Genomic DNA, 22,540 nt, shown 5'->3' on the forward strand with positions numbered 1-22,540 from the left:
TGCAGAGAAAGGTTGAAAACCACTGGTTTAGTCTATTGATTATTATAAGATCTCATTCAGATATAAGTATTCACTATAGGAATCGCCAGCTGTTGGTAAAAAACAGAAAATCAGCTTGCAGTGTACTTCATTGGGAAATTAGGTTTTAAACAATGCTGAAATGAACAAATGCATCTCTGGAATCACGTGACCTTCTTCTAATTCAACCTTGGAATAGCTTAGCATCCAAGATCCATGAGTCGTGTAATGGCCTTCGGTGTGGTCGAAAATTCATTCTGAGTAAGCTGCCTCACGTGGTACAAGTGTGCTATATGTGGTGCGTGCTTGACATCTAAAAATAGCACACTTGTCGTTTTTGCTGTCGGGGTTCATATGAATGACACCCCCCGACTTTCAAGAAGTAATCGTACGATTGCATTAACATCGGAGTTACGCCTGTTTGTGCTTCACCATAAACAACCGAGTTATTTTACATTTAACAAATAAATGAATTATTCTGCTACTTTCTACATTAGTTAATATTTACCTTAAATTATGTCATTGGAATAAACTAAATATATTAATTAAAGTATTTTTTTCTTATTTCAAATTAATAACTACGAATTGCAGGGGGGAAATACTAACGCTCCGCTTCGAGATGAGCCAAACATTTCACCTGACTGACTCCCAAAAGAGTTGTGGAAATCACAAGATGATCAAATGTGAAAAGCAAAAAAGGACAAGCACCATAGAGATCACTCTGAATCCGAACTATCATTTTGTTATCAACTCAGATCAAAGTACATGCAGTAGGGAAAAAAACAGAAGTTAGTTTCGTATCACAGCTGCATTTATAAGCTCACGAAAAAACAAAAATCTGTGGAATGTATCAAAAAAAAAAATGGTGTACTGGCAATTCTTTATCAGTACTCAAAAGTATTATTGCTATAGCAGTAGAATTAATATTCATTCATAATACGAAGACGCTTTAGAATTCTGAGCTTTACTGCCTCGGCAGCGTGTGAATGGATTTCTTGACATGTTAAAATGCAACTGTCTGAGATAACCTCCAAAAGAACAGAACGAAATTATTTTAGCCTTAAATTACCAACGGAATGGGAAAGTGCCACCATGTTGTAATCCTAATCCTAACTAATATTATTTTGTATATCTCAGTGTTCTATGGTCGATCTACCTGCTACGAAATTAAAAATCCAAATCGTGTGATTGAAATTACCAAGATACGGATTGTCTTTATTGGATTTTATTATTTTTTATAGATTTAATGATTTCGTTTGGAGAAAACGCCTGAACTGATTCCATAGTCGAATTCCTTATTTTTAATATTTATTTTATTTATCATTTAATGGCTATTCATCCCCCCCAAAGCAAGTAGGAAAAATTCTTTTATTTCTAATGTATGAAAATAGGCAGGAAGTGGGTCTTCACCCTTTGCCATCATCGATAGTTGAGTTAATTGCCAGCAATGAACTGTAGACATAAGTGTGACGAGAATGGAATGGATGACTGCAGTCAGTTCGTGTTCCTAATTCTAACGAATATGTTGTAAATGCGTGTATTTGATGACACATTTGTGTGAGTTGCGAAAAAAAAAAATTTCCGTATTATCTTCAAACCCATCGCTCCATATATCCAGTAACTTGGGAAACGTGCGCTTGTGCAGAATTTCTTTCTGCACAAGCGCAAAGTTCCATGAGCCTATAAATAATGCATTATATCCTGTTACAATCAATTATTCAATGCCTTTAACAAATCATTCACATAAATGATTTGTTAAAGTACGAGACATCTCTGTATGAAAGTGAACATAAGATAAATTTGATTTTTTGATAGACGGTGGCCGAAACATGTCTAGATTTAAGACCGATGTATCTGGAATCATTTGACTGGAAATTATGCCGATTATCTCCGAAACTGATAGTTTTACAACTGCGCATTTACCAGAAGACGTGCTGCAATTGGATTTTTTCAGTTTAATGATATTATGGACTTATTTCAACGCTATATTCGATGCAAAGTTATGGCCCAGCGTTAAATCAAACTTTTTTTATTATCGATGAAAGCTATATGCTCGCATCAAATATTCAGTTTAGAAAAATTCAAATATTTCATTCCTATATTTTATAATTACAATATATTTTTTATGAAATCGAAGTTTTCAATACAATAACAGAAAAATGCGATCCCTGGGAGAAATTATGTATCTCCTTTCACAGATGAGGCACACAGGCCATAAGAATTGTGTATTATTATTATTATTATTATTATTATTATTATTATTATTATTATTATTATTATTCGTGACACCTCCAAGGAGTCCGAAGACTCATCTTTATGTTTGTTAATTGGTAGTTCTCTGTCCATTTCGTCTGTTTTAAAGAACCTTTTCGCTTCCGTATATTTAGGAGGATTTTAGTCTAAAGTCGAAAATCCTCCTGAAGGTTGGTTTCTGGACGGAATTCGAACTAATGTTTTTTTTTTCTTTTTTTTTTTCCCCTAACCGGAGGGAAAATGCGAGTCGAGTTTAGACGTACGGTATCAAATATTTTTAATTATTAATTGGAATCTAAAATACATATTTTCAGAACAGAAAGTGGTTGAGATGTATTATTTTGGATTTACAACAGAATCTTCTAAGGCTATGAGGCTCGTGCGTTATGTTTGTCAACTACGTGAGTTCTTCTAATAAGTTTGCGTGTTTTGAGAGAAAAACTCGAATTTGGGAAGGAAAGTCCTGCAGCCTCAGTAAGAGACTGGTCAACTCACCTTCGACAGCAAAGTCCTCATAAAGGTTCTTTACTTCCTAGATGACATTTCAACCCAAGTATTTCCAACTAAAGGACAAACTTCTTACATCCTAAGATGGAAAATTGTAAACGATTCTGTGTGATCTGATAGAAAACGGATTGTAGATCTTGCTTATCTTGTGGACATAAAAATATATCTTAAGTGAGCTAAATATGAAACTTCCAGAAAAAAAGATCTATAACTTTCTGGTATATTCTTTTCTGACGTTAAATTGAAAGAAGAAGCAAAATGGCTCCATGAACATATTAACGAATCAAACTGTCAGTTCACTTTCATTTTTGCAAAAAGGCTTTCATCTCACCAGTGGATTGGCTATCACTAAAAATAATTGATTAACATTCTTCAACAGTTGCCGAATGAACTTTCCTCAAAGTTCGCCGACTTTTACAAGTAGTCAAGCTAAGTTCGGCTATACCAAAACCCGTCTGATGTTGACTATGATGCGAGGTTCTGCCACAGATGATGACGGTTGCATTGTGAGAGAACTTGAAGAGTTTTATGCTGGACATTTTAAAAAGTCTAAAACTAATTATTTTCCAGTGTGTGTGTGTGTGTGTGTGTGTGATTTTTTTTTTGATAAGTGAACCACATTGTACCTAATTCGGTATTTGGTTACCAGTAAAGCTAAACTTTTTCAATCTGATCTGTTTTTATTACTAATTAAACTACTGAAGACGGGATCCCATTTTTGCAAAGCACCCACTTCAACAATTCTCTTTTATACTTCCTGTTAATGGAATTATGGCCATTTCAATTATAATGGACTATAACTATTAGGAAATAACTATGAAGTAGAAAGAGAGTCCATCTTACCTGCATGCTCGCTGAAATACTTTCTCTGTCTGACAGAATCTCATGCAGGTGGTGAGTCCCTAGCATATTCCTCAAGGTAGTCTGGGCAAGCAATCTGGTGCTGTGATGGGCGTTTTCTACATTAGCGACGGATACAGTGGCATTGTGGACACGGTAATACACTACGGCATCCACGGACACGGTGACTGAATCTTTGGTCAGCACCTGCGAATGAAAACATTCTGGTTAACACTCTGGCACAGCGATAGGAAATTCGTTAAAAATCCACGTATTTTTTTTTTAATTCTTCGCTTACCTCCTGAGGTGGCACATCGAATGTCAGAGTTCGCAGGTCGACTTTGGTGTAGTTCTCGATGCAAGGCAGGATGAAGAAAATTCCTGGAAGTAAAAAACAAAAGCTACCAAACCGAGGCATTTTCAAAATAAGCAGAAATCATTCAATCTTCGTAGAAACCGGTTAGTGTAAAATATTAATCGACTCCTAGAATTCTCCATTACAGCCTAAGCTATACCATTAATTTATCCGCTAACTGCGTCAAAAAGACTATAGATTATTTTTTTCTTTTGCTATTTTATCCCTACTGCAAGTAAAAGAAATAGTACACTAATTAGCTCTCTTTGTCAGCGAAAAAGAAAAAGGGTCCCCAGAATAATAGACTAAAGTTGTCGTGAGTTCGATCAGGGCCTGAACACTAACGCGATTATTGGTTTCTGGAAATAATGAATTTTCTGACTGGTGGATTTCTGTAAGTGAAACCAAAGCTTCGTTTTGTTGTTAACGAATGGGAGTATCCCGATACCAGTAAAGTATTGGCATTTGGATCCGAGATGAGGTATTGGATATAAGTTACTACTTCTTAGTCAGAGGTCAGCACAAACGAACATCATTCTGCATTCTATGTCTGAGATATGTGTGGTCACTAGTTGGTTTGCTTGTTTTGAGGGATGAAAAACCCGAGTTTCACGGAGAAAAACCTTCCACCTTAGTACGAGACCAGCTAACTCATCCTTAGTCGAAAAAAACCTGATAAAGATTCCTCGCGTTTCATAGACTGGAATCCAACCCAGGTTTTTCCGACCAAAGGACTTTATCTATACTCATTGAGCTAAGGAGTCTCAGTTTTGCTTTCAAACTCTTAGTTCCCGTCAAGGTGCCAACTAATTCTCCAATTAAATAATAGGGCGTCGAAAAGATTTCTGATGGCCTGATTGTGAAGGGAAATACGAGTACATCCTACATGCTTCTGTTCAGTATTTATTTTACGACTGCATCTTGTATTCATTTTTTTAAACTGTTATTTCAGTTTTAATGGTGTTTGATAAGGCCATGACGCTAAAACAATGAATCTATATTTTTGTATTTAAAAAAATAATAGTAGAAAAACTTAATACCATTTCGTAGCCTTCGTTTACTGTTTCCTGCAGATTCAAGTGTTCATGGATTACATAAGAAAAAAGTAACTTTTTTTTATAAAAAAAAAAAAAAAACGAGTGAAAAACTTCAGTTGTGTAACATATTCTTAGATCTCCTCTTACTCTCACACTCTGTCACAAATCGGCAACTCCCTCTGCTTTCCAAGGAGTAATTTATGGATCCTTAAAGTAATGCTGTAATAATAGCAGAATGACATCCATTTTCGAAATAAGCTTAAGTGTAACAGGCATAATGATAATAATTATTTACCATAAATTGCGCAACTAACATTGATGGCCTTCAGTAATTCAATACAATGCAGTGAAGGAAAGATGAACTCTGTAAAAGGTGGTTAATGTTGAAAAAAGGTCTACTCACCAGGTCCTTTAGATCCTCCGTGGAGTAAACGTCCGAGACGGAATATGACTGCTCTTTCATATTCTTGGACTACCTAAACAATAAAAAATGGCGGGTTTAGAAATCCTCTTCGTGGAATAATATGATGTTATACTATGCTAGTTCTCAATAGATTAGTAGATTATAAATGCATTCTACCTGAATGGATTAGAAGGAATACAACTGCATAATATATTTGCCATCATCATATTATAGAAATTTATTACATTTCACCTTTGACACGATGCTATTTGACAGAACATCCAACTAGTAAATGCACGTTCATGATAAGGCTTGGACAATGTATCAAATGGTATTGAAATTACACGTAGAGCAGTAGCGAATATATTCTTGAACTCTACACGTTAGTTCACAATCAACAGCGACGGAATAAATAGACCGAATATAGCAGAGTTATTGATGAGAGCGAGCGCAAATTATCTGTCGAAACCGGATACATTTTATGTGTGTGTGTCGATAGCAGCCGCCTCTTTGCTCTGATTTTCATGATATTTTGTATGCACGTTCATAATAGTGCTAGAAATAATTGTGTGGATTTTAGTTAAAATCCCTGGACGGGAAGTTATCCGAAAAAATAACTTTTTTTGTTTTTGTTTTTGTAAAAAAAAAAAAAAAGAAAAAGAGTAAAAAATTCTTGCTTATAGTAATGATATACAGGGTGTTCGGGATAAATTTGACAGTTTCGTAAGGAAAAAGAAAATCTTCTTTGTATCTATTAAATTTAATGAATTGACAAAAAAACATTACAGGCAGAGTTAATTACAATACTATCAACAAGATTTACTCAAAATAACCACCATTAGCATCGATCACAGCTTCAATTCTGCTTCGGAACCTCGAACAAGCTGATGCTACAGTCTCCCTGGGAAGGGCCGCAAAAACTGTTTTAATTTTATCCATTAACTGGGCTTTTGTATTACTGGAAGTGCGATTGGTGTCTTTTTCAACTGCGCCCCATACAAAATAATCCATGGGGTTAAGGTCTGGGGAGTTTGGGGGCCAAACATTTGGACTGGTGAAGTCGTAGAAATTTTCAGACAACCATTTTTGACTTTTCCCAGAGGTGTGGCAAGGGGCCGAATCCTGCTGCCATACATACGGCCTACCATTGGCTACCCTTGTTATCCAGGGCTTGACTACAGTTAGCAACTCCACGAACAAAGCCCGAATTCCAATGCCAGGGTTCTTCAACACCTGTTCCTGCAGATTTGCGAGGAATTCTGCTGTACGAACGCAATCAGATCGTCTGCTAGGGATCTTTCTTCTTGCTACATCCTCGTAGTCACCATTGCAAGTCTCTAGTTCATGCCTGATTGTTTTTACTGTATTCAGGGAGCATTAGGCAGCAGTCGTAATATCCTTATTTTGATGGCGGGCACGAATCATCATGATACAAGTTATTCTCTTCCATGATTCAGGTGGGTTCCAGCTATCCATCCTTTCTGACATCTTGTATATAAATGAGGAAGGGTCCAAACTTTTAAATGAAGAGAAGTGTGTATTAATACATGTAACTTACGGAAAAATATAATTAATTATAAATATGTCAAATTTATCCCGAACACCCTGTATATTTAACAGCTTCTAACATGTTTGTTTTAATTAAAATTTTCTCTTTCATCTTCGAAATGAGCTGATTTTAAATGATATACCGATTAAAAACAATGTTTATGATATTAAGAGAATAATTGTTTTGATTAGAATTAAAAATCTAATGTTGTTTAATATTTTTTTTAATATTTATTCTTCTTATTCTATTATAAAGCATAATAATATCAACTGGGCTCCAGGCAACTTATCCGCGCATCAATTAGTTAATGCATAGAGAATCTAAAGGTCTTTGACGTCATTAGAAGGATCCTGTCTGTTCGTCTTCAACTTGAAGCGGTTAAAAAGAGTTCTGTGTGAAGAGATACAAGTTGAAACTGATTAGTCTTAGGACTCTTCATTTCCGGTTGTGCTCATTTTTACAGTGCTTGAGATTCCGATACAAACACGTCAGATAAGCATTTTGCATCAACACACTTAGCCAGATGACGCAAATGACATCAGATTGCAAAACGAATCTTCATTTTCTGTTCATTATTAACTTTTGAGGGAAAGGAAGATAAAGCGCATGTCTAACAGATACAGGCACTTAGCGATTAGCAATTAATGCTAAGCAGGGACCAAAAAACATCCCCCATTGTCTTCCGTTTTGTTTTGTAACCTGATGAATGTTTTAGCACAGTAAAACAAGAATAACAATATTCTGAGAAAGTGTGAGTTCAGCCAAATGAAAAACAGATCTAGAAATTTCAGTAAGGAAATAAATTTGACTAATGTTAGTCAAACGAAACAACGTCATGAATGTCTTTATGCTCATCACCGACTTTTCTGTTCGTTACTTGCTCATACTTTGCATAAGCCTAAAATCTATGAAAAACTTGACATCAATAAGACTTTTGTTTATAATCTGCTTATTCTTAAAGCCATCCATCAGAAAATAACTAAACCATAAAAACAATGAATTGAACTTATTCGCGACTGTCGTCGAAAATTCGTACTTACAAATACACGACTTCTTGTTTCAAAACTTGGCATGATTACGAAATGTTAGCATCTTTGTTGCTAAGATTTCTCTACTACGTCAAGATCTGCTATTTTCACTACCTTGTTCGTGCAGTTACCATGACAATTGTCAACCCTCGAGATATGTCACTCTTGTCACGGATAGATATCCTAAGAATTACCAGTTCAATTTCGTGAACCAATGTTTTCTTTAGGAAAATGAATAAAGTTTGCGTGCGACGAATGGATCCTATTTACTCAAGAGAATAGAAGGGGGAAAAAAAAATCCTTTCGAAATACTTTCGTGTTAGGATCCATTCTGGTAACGGCGTCCAAGGTTTTTATATTCATCAGAAGATTCGAGTTAATAATGGTTGCGAAATGTTCTTGACAATAGTAGAAAAAAAAAACAAGAAATAATCTCATTCTGTGACTTATTCTAAGAAAAGGAAATCATAATTGAGGGGGAAAAAAAGGTATCGGCGATTACTTACTTTAATGCAGAAGAATACTGATAATGGAAAAGTGGCAATAGCAACTACTGCCGAAAGTACTGTCAGCAACCATCCACATACTCCGATTCCGACATCAGACGTATCGGCTAAACAATGAAACAAAATTTTAATCAAACTTTGAACCTTATAAGAGAAGATGAAGAGTACAATGAAGTTGGTAGATTAATTTATTTTCAGTAAGCGCTCATTTAAGAAATTAGTAATACTTTAAAAAAATGATATATCTAGACGTCACATCCGTTTTTATTGCTTCTTTCAGTACGCAATGTGAAGTAGAGTCGTCGCAAGCAGATCCTAAATTTCTTGAAGAGTATTATACGAAAATTTTCCCTTCAAATAATTCCTGCAGCCTAAAAAAATGATAGGCCTAAGGCCAATTAATGAGCTGGTTTTCTTGTATCGGTGATTGAATTATTAAATTAGTATTTCAAGAATATATTTAATAGCAAAATGTATTGAAAAGTCACCTGCACACACACACATAGTAATACGACTTGGAACTGTGAATGATCCACTGCATTTCGATTTCTAGTGCAGTCAAATAGTTTTTTTTTTCTCTCAAGTAACTCTACATTATACACTCGTGTATGCAGAACACACACGAATATATGCAAATTAATACTAGTTAGGATTAGGAACATCGTATCTTGTATAGTCGAAATACACTTAACCTCGAAGATAATGAGAAATGGAAATCAGGCTATTTACTAATATCTGAAAAGTTAAATGGCCTAAAATAACGTTATTGGATAATTATATCTATTATTAATTATTTCTAATATTGATATCTCAGTTAATGTGCGCATATCAGTTCTTAAACCTGATGTAGAAATATGTAACATAAGTGTTATAGGTTTGAAGATGAACATAGACTCGCAGATGTAAGTGTTGCCATATATTTTTTATACGAAACCAGTAATAGTTATGAAGTTTTTTAAGGCCCAGATTAAGTCTGACATAAACTTCCCTGCGCGGAAACAGTTTTCATTACTTTTTGATTCATTCCTCTTCTGGATCTATGTCGGAACCTCTTCAAATGTCAAACAGCCAGATTTCATTTGCTCACCATGCGAACCTTGGAGAAAATTTAGTTTGGAGCAGTTAAAATGCTAACAAACTTAAAAATAAGTTTGTTAGCATTTCACTATATGACAGCCATCACCTAGTGAGATGAAAGTATTCCAGGCCATTTTGTCAAAGTTAACGTGCTCTAAGCTTTGTTCGTTAATGTTCATGCAACAATATTGATTTCACTTCATACCTTTTTTTTTTTACATCAGAAAATATGCCAGATAGTGATTGCTCTTTTCCTTGAGGTTTCAAATTAAATTAATTAAGATATCTTGTTCACAAGATATGGTCACATAAACACGAAACTAAAATGTGAATTTTATTTTTGTGTTTATTTGTATTAAGTTTCACATCATTCACATGACTTCGAAACACTCTTTCATTTGACTTTAATATTAAATATCAAGGGAACCCTTCAAAAACTCTTTCGAAAAGCATTAAAAATTCTATCTTTATCTTTTGAAGCAAAGGCGATTTAATACTTATTTTTAACATCAAAAGTAAGTAAAATATACAAATTTATAGTTTGATATCAATTAATTTGGATGCTAAAATGTTTTCAAAGCAATTAGCAAATGGGGAAGATTTTATGATTTTACTGCTTCAGCGACTTTGTTTATTAATCAATAATCCGTACAGTTCATACAATATTAATTAAATATTGTAATAACAGCGGTTAATAAATTAACGCGACTGGTTTTATTATTCAATTTATATGACTCAAATAGGAGTGTTACTTTAAGAGCCATGTTCTATTACAGGGGTCGACAACCTTTTCAGACTCGCGGGCCACATTCAACTTCTATATTTAATAATCGGGCAGCAAGCGTTTAATTAAGAGACTGAAAACTTACAAAAAAATATGTAAGTTATCAATTTTTATTATATCAATCTTAAAAACCACAGAAATATTTAAATTACAAGATTACAAGATAAAGTACGATATTCTAGTAATGATGTCTGATATTATATTTTTTCATAACAGCAACACTTTTATGACAAAAAAAAAAAAAAAGACAAAGGGGCTTATCCCAATTTTCAATAAAGAAGTACTTGCTGTTCCATTCATTATTAAACCTTCTTCCTTCGTCAGCAATTTTACGTTTTCTTGAACCCATTTTTGAAATTATTTTTAACAAATATATATCCTCTGAAAATAATAGTTAATGTTATTGAATTATATTAAAATACGGACCAGGAAACGCGACTGCAAAAGTGCGCCAAAATCTCGGTTGTCGTCGGATGAAGTTGCCTTTGTTATCCCTACTCGTGATGACTGACACGGTTGACTCGCGCTAAGTTACACGGCGATATCACGAAGTACAGTATAGGTATAAAATTGTTTTTAATTTATTATTCATATTATAAAATGTATTATTTAAATAATTCAACATACGGAATGTAAGTATGGTCAGCCTTTTATGGGCCGCCAAAAATGCACGTTTGGGCCGCATGCGGGCCTCCGGTTGCCGACCCCTGTTGTATTAGATTGCGACTCAGTATTAAAACTGAGTCGAAATTTAATAGAATGTGTGCTGAGCATTAGAACTGCATTAGCAGGCTTCTAGCTGATTCTTATCCAGAGTGAAAAGCAGCGCGTATTCTACAGAGTTGCCATAAAACAGGAGTGACTGCTATTTTGAACGGAAGTTGCAACATGAAATTTTGTACGAAGTTGGAAAAAAGTGCAAGTGAGCACAGAAGTACATCATTAAATTATCGAGCTAAAAAAACGTGCTTTTCACACACACACACACACACACACACACACACACCACTCGTTCTCTGAGTGTGCTTACTCTGCGATGGAGAATCGTCACACAAGGATGTATTATGAACCAAAGTGCTATTATGAACTCTCCCCCCCCCTATTATGAACCAAAGTGCGTAATTTTATGAATTATATACTGTACTCAGTTAATTAAAGAATAATCATGCAAAAATAATCCGAACCAGGATAATCCAGAGCATACTCTATATGCATAACTACCAAGGTGGCTGCGTGGTAACATCTATGACGTAATATTTGCAGAATAAAGAATAAAAACCTTGTACGTTATATTACAGCAAACCGATTGACTTAGTCGATCTTTGAAGCAGCTGAAGGTTTAGCTCGCTCAAAAAAATTCGATTTTTAACCCCGCAACTAAAAAAACCATTGCATTCACACGAGTTTAGAATAACAATGCCAATTTGGATTAAGATCACGAGATGGGGACAGTTCGGTGCCCTATCCTCGTGCACTTGCATTTATATCACTGGTAGGTATCTTACCTTGGGGAATTTAAAAGAAAGCATAGAGTACGTTTATGATTTATATTACATAACCCTAGTAGAAATACACACTAGTTGCATAGTATCTTACATGCAGGCAGTTCTATCGTTCTTCTAGTATTCTTTAAACATCATTTTAAGATATTTTTTTAAAAATATATAGGCAGTTTTAAATAATGTCAAGCAGTATTAAAACGATTGAAGAACAAGGATGGTATGATGCACTAAACCTCACTATGGGTTTAAATTATGCATATTTGTTATATCTTTTCACCACTTTCTACAGGATAAAAACTGTTGACGTAATTTAGGAATTAAGGAAAAAAAAAACAGGCTACGGAAATCGAACACCATGCAGATATATAATACACTGATCAGAAAAGAAAACTCTGCTTCACAAGAACTAGAGGAACGGAATGAGAGTTTACTCATTTACTCAAATCGCGTTACATTTATGGTGACGCTCAATACATAACTTCTCGCAGCCAATTCAGCGCCCGCCTTGCGTGGTATAGTCTGTAACCAAATGGGGACTCTGGCAAGGCGAGCAATGCCGTCTTAAAAGCATATCATCCCTACTTGAAGGAAATACTATCCAGACTTTAGCTGGCAGGTGGGGTACTTTCATCACCCGGTGAACTACTCTGCTTGGAAGCGCAAAGTGGCAAATGCATTTTTCGTCTTGTTGAGCACGCTCTGAACACCCCAGTTATTCAACTAAGGGAGCAAGGGCCTCTTCCATTCGAAAGCACAGCAGTGAAGCAGTTTCAGAAGGAGGACTGCTAGATCGTACACGGAAACAAACTTGTTGATGACGCTTCGGTAGGGGGGGGGGCTTCCCATGATTAATAAACCCTCGACACCACAAGGTAAAAGAGGGAAAGGAAGACGAGATGAGATGGATGTTAATAAGAGAAGTGAGAGTGAAAATAGACACATTGAAAAACAGGCATGGAAATGCCGGAAATCCTCTTAGATCAGATGAAATAATCGTGCCGCTGTTGGCCTTCCAGGCTGTGCCTGGATGGAGACCGAGTATAACAACTTGCAGGGGCGGGGGGGTCAGAGGAATGCTCGAAATATGGGCACTTTCTTTATGAAATCGTGTCTACAAGTCCTTCACTCTTGATAAATGCCCCCGCTCTGTAGACTTTCCCAAAACTTCCACCATGAAAGTTAGTTTAGCAAATTATAGAGTCACTGAGATTAAAATAAAATTTCCATTAAAAATACAAACATATATATAATTTCAAAAAATAGCAAAAAACAACGCAATATACTCAAAAAAATTTCCATGTGGATTTTACAAACATCCAGACTCTCAATATTAACATCCCGTCCACCACCAGCACCACTTACAGACATTCAAACTTGATCTCTTTCCCATTGCTGAACCTCGACTGGCATGTTGTGCAGTGCTTCCCAAACTTATGGATGTAAAGGTCCCCTTGAAAAAAAAAACCCTCTGTGTGGGTTGATATATAAAAAAGGGGAGAAAATCTCATACATTGTGTCCATAATACATGCTATTGAATCACCAACAATAACATCGGAGTGTTTTCTATGAAAAATATTCTTCCTTGATCTAACTTTAGGAAAAACATTTACCAACTTCACTTGCGCATACAACTTGTGACTAAATGATTCTATTAAAGCGATCCAAAGACCGGAAATCTGCGACATTGAAATATACGCAGTTAACAGAAATAATGTACTCACGTTCTCCTTTGGTCTCCAGGATGTAATATTAAATTACAACAGAGTTCGTTATAATTTGTCCAATCACTAATGTTTCAATCCAACTCAATATTTATTAACTGAACTGGAATGATGTGTTCGGCATTACAGGATTTTACGAACCTTAGTCACGACGACAGTATCCGAGACACCACACCATTCACCGCTTCGCAGCCGCTATGCCAAATCGTTTCCGGTGCACTTTCACACGTGGCTCTTTGATAGAGAAACCACTTCATCCCGATGACCCATAATATCATCGCTTATCGTGGTCCTCTTTGCCAATTTCTTTAAATAAACGCATACTTTAGGCGGATGTGCGTATACTTTATACACTTTTTATAGAAGCGCCTGGACAGTTGTGAAAGAACAGTGTTGCAAATATTACGTTGTTTTTAAGATAAATTCGTTTATGATTTCTTTATACTACATGAGCTGATACAAACACAAGTTTACTACTTTTCACTTAGATGCAGCGAAGTTACATCAGAGCTTACCTTTGTGTGATTAAATTATGATTTTTAGGTGGTCAGTTCTGCTCTGAGAGGAGAACTGAAGAGAGGTGGGTGGGAGAATTGCCAAAACTATTTATATAATTTGGAAAAAAAAAAGCTTTATAAAGTAAAGAAAAGTTTTTTGTAGCTTGAATTATTTTTTAAGTAGATCATTTGCTTTCTGTTTGAGCTCTAGTGACATACTGATGCCTTGTTAATTCGTCGTCGTCGTAAAGTTGATTGCGAACTCGCGTTTCGCTCACTTTAAAAGCTCTTCTGTATTTAGTAGCTCTTTGGTGTCGAGCACGTGACATCTTTGACAATCTTGATAGCACCTACTTCTCTTGCTGCACGGAAATTCATTTGATCAGTATAATTCAGCGCGACTTACTTCCTCAGCATTTTTTTAGTTTTTCCTGTGCAAAAACAAACAAAAAAAGTCTCTCACTACTTTGAAGTAAATTAAGAAGATGACAACCAAATCTCTTTTGTGCAGACGAGGAATGCAAAGGAATTTGTTTCCAACGATATCTTGTATGAGATAAAATATTTTCGCTCTTCACTGAAATGCTTGCCACTCAACTTCGAAATGAGAGGTGAAGTGGGATGAGTTGTTTAACGAAGGTTGATAATCCTTCAGGGAAGTTTGTCATTTCAATAATAACAGGAATCAAATATTCACAATGATCAAAACGTTTCGTAAATATGACGACATAATTATGCCAAAGAATGTGCTACGAAAGCTAAATGCTTCTTACATGCTTTTGTGGGAGAAAATTATAATAAGTAATAAGGAATCGAACATAAAATTCAAATTAAATATTGTTTTAGGCAATTAAAAAAGTATATTCAGTGATATGATTAAAATATGATCGAAACCTTAAAAAATAATACTGTATTCCACTGGAATTTTAAGCGCTTTTAAAACGGTAATAAAAATACTATAAGAAACGTACTAATTAAACGAATATTTTTCTAGTTGGATTCGGGATCCTTTTCATCACAAAACTTCAAAACAATTGTGTTAAAAATGAAATTTAAAGTTTTAAATATACGCAGTCCATCCAAAATAAACTCGTGAGTAACACTGCAAATTTGGAACAGAGATAGGAATTCAGTGATTGTGCCAGGACCCTGAGAGTGTCAGAACTTTGTGTTTAGTTAATCAATTTTGCTTAGCTGCTGACTAATACGTGAACATTAATCAGCTACAAATATTCAACCTTGAATTTCGATTTTTTGGCAGTTTTTTTTTTTTTCGGGGAAAACCCAGTGTAGCAACAAGAATTTTAGGGAAGCCACTGATAGAAGAGGGGGAGGGGTGTAAAAATCCTGAATGCATGCGACAAAAATGTACTGCACAAATATTTTTATAGTAAATTTGCTTCCATTACTATATCTGTATGTTGACATCTTCGAGGTCCACCAAATAAATCTGTACATAAGGAATAATCTAATGTAAAGTAAAAGAAGAATAACATAAGCTTCCTTTGTACTTTGCATAAAATTATAATTATGTTTATTCAATTTTAAACTTGTCCAAACGTTGAAGACCAATCACATGAAGTTTCCTTCCCTAGTTCAAAGGTAAAAATATTATATGAATTACTTAACTGTATGATTCTAATATCATTCTAACGGACACTTCTTTCCACTATGAAGTTACTGCTATATTTCTCTCTCTATCTTAGGATTGATTTTCTCTTTGATTTCTCATAACTACTTCCAATTAAACGAAGCATCCTCAAATAAAGTGTGTCTTGATGACCCTCTTCTTTTACCTAATATCTATTCCTTTAATATATTCATAGTAATTTTTATGGCTCCATACGTCTTCCAAGAATTTCCTCTTCCCTCCTGCAATTGTCATCATCAACACTCAGTTCTCTTTCATTTCAAATAATATTTCACGTTTATCCTGTCAGATTGACTTCTTGTAATAATTCGTTTTCATTCTTCTGCTATGCTTATGGCGATCCAGCAATTATAAGAATACACTCCACAGAAACATTTTTATGACTCATAATGAAGGGGATACAAATCCTTTGATGTTTATCTGCTAGTAAGCGAACTAAGAACTAGGACTAAAATCTATGAGTTTCATACCGAAAAACTATCGGCAAATCCAAAAGTAACTACTTGGTAGTACAACACCAAGGCAACTCGTATCAAAGGTGGAGCAAGCTCCCTCACTATCCTTGATATTTTCTCATAATGTAAAAATACAGCCCCTAGGGGATGTAATACTGTAATTACATCATGAGGAGAGGTCACTACCCAGACCTGTTTCAACCTTTTTTGAGGTCTCATCAGTGAGTAGGTAGACCTGGAAGATAACAAGGTTTAAGTGAAAAGAACTTACATACCTTCACTATACGAATTATAGTATATAATATAATATAATATAATATATAGTATATAATATAATAGTAGGTAGACCTGGAAGAATATACTATATTCTTCCAGGTCTACCTACTCACTGATGAGACCTCAAAAAAGGTTGAAACCGGTCTAGGTAGTGACCTCTCCTCATAATGTAATTACAGTATTACATCCCCTAGAGGCTGTGTTTTTACATTATGAGAAAATATCAAGGATAGTGAGGGAGCTTTCTCCACCTTTGATACGAGTTGCCTTGGTGTTGTACTACCAAGTAGTTACGTACACTTGGATTTGCCGATAGTTTTTTTGGTATGAAACTCATAGATCTTAGTCCTAGTTCTTAGAGTTTCGCTTACTGGTAGATAAACATCAAAGGATTTGTATCCCCTTCATTATTATTAAGGTTGCCAGAAAAATAACCTTTTGGCTTTTATTCTATATTTTTATGACTCTTTTTCATTTATTTGGTTTGCAATAAACTACCTCATTTTCTTAAATATATTTCTTTCCGTTTCCGTTTAGGAATTCTCCATTTTTTAACCGACTTTCCGCTGAGATGCACTGACGATTTCAGTTATTCAATGTCTAGATCCTGTGATTGCTATTTTAGTTGTTTTTGTTTTTATATTCAGTTGTTCATACTAATGCGATATCTCATCAATCCTGTATATTATCTATTTTAAATCCGGTTCATCCTCAGCTATACTAAGAGGACTATACTGCCCTATACCCCCCCCCTTCCCCTAGAAAAAACCGTACCACTACAGGGACGGGATAATGGCGCTAGAGCATCCCTGGAATAAATGTATTAGTCTTAAGGGAGTAGATTATGTGGAAAAATAAAAATAATTTTGAAATTATAAATTCGTTTTTTCATTGTCAGGCCGAGAACTTTTCAGACCACTCTCGTATACTCTTCAACCAAAACATTATGCCAACCAGTAGCGTGTTGGGGCTTCTTTGGCCGAGATAACTACTTGCACCCATCTTGGCGTTGATTATTCCACTAGACCACGGAAGATGTCGTGAGATATTCTGGACTAACTAGAGAGAATAGGTTTTCGGAGATCAGCGACCGAGCGAAGTAGTGGCATCGACCGGCGGATGCTGCATTCCACATGATCCCATAATTTATTCGATGGGATTCAAATCAGGAGAATGGTGCGTCTAGAGCAGTGTTTCTCAACCTGTGGTCCACGACGATGGGACAGGTGGTCCGTAGGAAGACTTAAATTAATCAAATAAATATATATTTTAATTATCCAAACAAAACAAATTAAAATTGAATAAGGAAGTAAAAATTATTGAAATGAAATGGAGACTTAAAAAAACAACAAATAGCGTCAGAATGTTCAAAGGCGGAAGCAATAAAACAATATTGTTGTTCAATTCACCCCTCTTTTATGATTCGTCATTCTGCCGCTAAATTTGTAGCACCAAAATGAAGAATAATAAAAAAAAAATGGGTAAAGTGAACAACAATATAGTTTTATTGCTTCCGCCTTCCCTTGCTGTTTTGTCAGATTTGAAGTGAACATGTGTTAGCCACATTTCAACCAACTGATTTTTATTATTGAAGGTTTCCCTCCTTCAACCAAGGCTCAGTATACCTTCAAAAATGCTAAGTGATACTTGAACAAAGTGTGTCGTGAGTTAACTCCAGTATTTATATATATTTTCGGAAACGCTTTGTAATAATGGAAAAGTGGCTTAGAACTTGGACTTTAAAAAGAAGGGCAAATGAAACAGGTGATGCTAACCCTAATTGTGATACACGTGTTGTAACGGCGAGTAAATCTGATACTATTAAAGTAGAAGAAACAAGCAGTTCAAAGAAAAAATACAGTAGGAAATATAACAGTTCATATTTGGAATTCGGGTTTACTTGGTGTGGCGATGAAAGTGAACAGAAACCTCAGCGTGTTTTGTGTTATGAAGTGTTGTCGAACGAGTGCATGAAACCTGCGAAACTCAAACATTTAGAAACTAAACATTGTGATGTGAAAAATAAGTCAATTTAATTTTTTCAGTGATGTTTAGGGACATTAAATCATCGGAAAGATGTAATTTCGGTCATGGGTTCCATTAATAGCAAGGTACTAGAAGCATCCTATCAGGGAAACCTCATTCTATCGGGTAAAATTTTCTACTTCCAGATATAAAAGATGTGGCAAAAACTATGTTTGGCAACAAGTTACTGAAAGATTTGATTCCTCTTTCAAATGACACTGTCGGTTGCAGAATTAATGATATGGCAGGTGACGTGGAATCTCAATTAATCGAACGAGTTAAGAAGAGCCCTTATTATGCGTTGCAAATAGACGAGACTACTGATGTTACAAATGATGAGCAGTTAATATACTACATAAGATATGCGCATGATAACAACATTCATGATGATATTCTGTTTTCTAGAACTTTGCTATCCTGAACAACTGGAGAAGAAATATTTCACACTCTCAATAAGTACATAATACACAAAGGGATCCAGTGGGGAAAATGTATAGGCTTCTGTTCGGATGGAGCTCGCGCCCTTACAAGCAGGCATAGTAGGGTTGTTTCTATGGTCAAGGAAGTAGCTCCGGACATGAATCGGGTATATTGTTTCATACGTAGGAAAGCGTTAGCCTCCAAAGGAATGCCACCAGAATTTAAAACTGTGCTATACAACGCTGTAAAACTAGCTAATTAGATTAAAGCTCGACTGTTAAATAACAGGTTATTTTCAGTACTCTGCGATGAAATGGGTAGTGAATATATACAACTTTTGCTTCATTCTGAAATTCGCTGGCTTTCCAGGTTCAAAGTACTAACAAGGTCATTTCAATTAAGGCAAGAAGTTTTATTGTTTGTTGTACATGAACGTAATTCTGATTTTGCATCACTCCTTGTTGACGAAGCATGGTTATCAACACTGTCCTACCTTTCAGACATTTTTTTGAAATTAAATGAACTAAATCTCTTCCTTTGGAGAAATTCTTTAACTGTTTTTGATGTCTACGACTAAATAAAGGCATTCGAGAAAAAACTGGTTGAAACTAAAAAAGATTCCAACAGTGGAATCTTTTTTAGTTTAAAATGATATGTTTGTTTATTCCGAGTTTCTGGAAAGGGTTTGTGACCAGCTCAAAAATCTGAAACGGAATTTTGAAACATATTTTCCGAATAACTTTTATAAGAAATTTCTGTGAGTTCGCGATCCATTTCAGGTTTGCAGTCACGAGAACGACCTTTCGTTATCGAAAAAATAACAATTAATTGAGCTTTCAACTGACAGTGGACTTAAAATGCAATTGCGTGATCTTGGTTTGGCTCGATTTTGTATCTCGCCTTCAGTGAGAAGTGAATTTCCCGAATTATCTGAAGAAGCATTAAAAATCGTCATGCAGTTTTCTATAACCTATCTTTTTGATAAAGGATTTTCATCGCTCCTTCAAATGAAAACAAAATACAGAAATCGTCTTAGTGCATATGGCGATCTTTGACTGAAGTTGACCAAGATTGAGACAGATATTCAGCAACTCTACAAGGGCCGGGAAGCTCAACCATCTCATTTAAAGTAAGTGGTAACATAATTATATCATATTATTTATTGTTTAATAAAAATTAAAACTTTGTTCAATGATGACACATTTTTAATCGTTCAATTCCAAAATTGTTTCCATATGTATTCAAAACATGCTTTTAGATTTATTATGTTATAAATGACACAGTTTTTCCGAAATGTTGGTAATTCCTACATAGGTTTTTAAAAAAATTACAAAAAGTCAAAACGATGTATAGGGAAATACATTATAAACACTGTTTATTTTTGAAGTAAAACTTTAATTCCAACATTCTAAAATGTTATTTTTCTTTCTTTTCTGTTCGCAAAATCGTCGATGGCATTCGAAGTCTATTTCATCACTCAGTTGCTGTTTTATAGACAGTATGGCAAGATTTCTTAAACGCCAAAAAAAGTGTCGCCCGGGCGGATCGCACCCCCCCTCCCCCAGCTACGTCTCTGTAACTTAGTGATCCATAGAATTGTTTTAGGCATTTTACTGGTTCTTGGGCTTAGAAAGGTTGAGAAACGCTGGTCTAGAGGATCATACGAGATGCTTGGACATGCTCTTTGAATCATGTTTGGGCAATGCGAGCCTTGTAACACTTGGCGTTGTAGGAAGAGTCCAGATTGATCAAGGCCACATTGTCGCCATATAAGGGAAATACCTGTTCCTAAACAATTCCAAGGTAAGAATTAGCTGCTGTGGTATGTTCAATGGGGAAAAGATAAGCCAGTGATGTCTGCGAGAGCAATCCTACTTACGGAGATACCGCCACCACCACCTCTGGCCTGTTTCTGGCGAACTGTGCAGTCTGGTTGGCCAGAAACAGGTTAGGGGCTCATAACGTTTAGCTCATGAGTGTATCTATACTCTATCAACATTAACATTATAGATTCCTTCTTTTTATACTAAATTTAGAAGAAAATAAATATAATGCATTTTCTACTTACTGATTAAAAAATAACAGTGATAGTGCACAATCTTTCTGTATTCTTATTTTTAGTTTCTAGTTGGCATATAATTGATTTATTATATTATCTCTCTCCAGTCAGTTCCTTCCTTTTTGTTTTCATTATTTCTAAATGCTTAGTCGATTGTATATTATCCAATGCCTTTTCATAATGTATAAGACTTCGTATGCAGATTTATTTACTTAAATTCTTCTGTCTATTATTACTCTTAATGCATTATGAATTTCCTTTCCATTGCCGAATGTATGTAAACAAGCAAGTGTTTATCCAAACTGTCCCTGAAAAATCAAACTATCATCTCATTGCTCAATACTCTCGAAAGTGATGGAGAAAATAATCAACCATAGCATCTTTTACTACCCAGAGATCCATCAATTAGTGATTAGTAATTACCAATATATATATTCTGCTATTCTTGTTCCACGTCTGATCTCCTAGCTAACCTTATGGCCTTCTAGATCTTTTTACTGCAAGTGATCAAACGCCTTGGAAATATCAAGCTAACATTTCAAGGTCTTCCTCCTCCTCTTTGTGACCAGATTGCCAGCTTCCTCTCGGTTTGTTCACTGAGGATCATGGTAGATAGTTCCTCTCATTAGATTTCTTTATTAATGCTGGAGTACCTCGGTGTTCTGTACTCTGGTCCATGCTTTTCCCTCTATACATCAATGATCCAACCTCTCTAATTTCAAATTCTATCCGTAGTTTTGCTGATGACAACATCCTTCATTCATCTTCTTCATTCGAGAAACCTTGTAGTACCCAAATGAGAGAACTTTAATATCTCTCTCATAACCAGTGTCCTAAACACTGACTTCCTCATTATTCTGAAATGGGATTAAGATAATCGGTTGAATTTCAGTTCTGTAAATATGCAATCCTATGTTATTACCCGGAAGAATGACCCTACTTCAATTTTTCTTAATTATGATAATGTTCCGATTTCTAAAATCAGATCAGTTCTTTTCTTGGGCTGAACGCTCGCTTCTAAGTTATCCTGGTGTAAACATATCACATCCATAGCCACTTCGGCCTCAAAAAAATTTCTGTTATTATTCTCCCTCTCAAATTCTAGCGCTTTATAAATCCGAAATCCGACCAAGATTAGAATTTTGTTCACACGTTTGGGATCTGACCTAAAATTTCCTAAAAATTCTTGATGTATAAAGAAATGGGCAGTCCTCCTAATAGGTGATCTCCCCCCCCCTCTCTCAGAGACTCCATCCAATCATTTTCTCATAGTTGCTCTTCTCTTCATTGTGCTTCTTCATAGGTATTTGCATGGGCGTTGCTCCACCGAACTGACCGTTACCATTCTTCGCTTTTCAGCAGCCATTAGTAAGCATCCGTACACAGTTCAACTCAGAACATATCGAAACTTTTCTTCTTTTATTCCATCTGCCTCCGTTCTTTGGAATAGAAGCAGCCTTCTCCATACTATTTTTACCAATGAATACGAACCCCAACTTTTCAGGAAACTTGTTAGATTCCTTCGTTCTCCTTGACTACTTGTCCAGACAGGACCTGGGTTCGAATCTCATCTAGG

General features: G+C 35.4%; 1 protein-coding gene across 3 annotated transcripts in view; it reads right to left on the reverse strand.

Annotated features, from left to right (window-relative positions):
• Positions 1-22,540, reverse strand: part of LOC150103897 (stomatin-2-like) — a 119,561-nt gene that overhangs the window by 11,320 nt on the left and 85,701 nt on the right. For all 3 annotated transcript variants that reach the window (XM_090397168.1, XM_090397167.1, XM_090397169.1), the window contains exons 2-5: positions 8,497-8,603; positions 5,414-5,486; positions 3,917-3,999; positions 3,622-3,825 (exon numbers count right to left, since the gene is read on the reverse strand). In XM_090397168.1, coding sequence (XP_090253294.1) covers positions 3,622-3,825; positions 3,917-3,999; positions 5,414-5,486; positions 8,497-8,603 — 467 coding nt within the window. The remainder of the gene's footprint in view (positions 1-3,621; positions 3,826-3,916; positions 4,000-5,413; positions 5,487-8,496; positions 8,604-22,540) is intronic.

Source organism: Typopeltis vanoorti, chromosome 8 (genome assembly GCF_054136105.1).
Source record: "Typopeltis vanoorti isolate ZY-2024b chromosome 8, IOZ_Tvanoo_1.0, whole genome shotgun sequence".
NCBI lineage: Eukaryota > Metazoa > Arthropoda > Arachnida > Uropygi > Thelyphonidae > Typopeltis > Typopeltis vanoorti.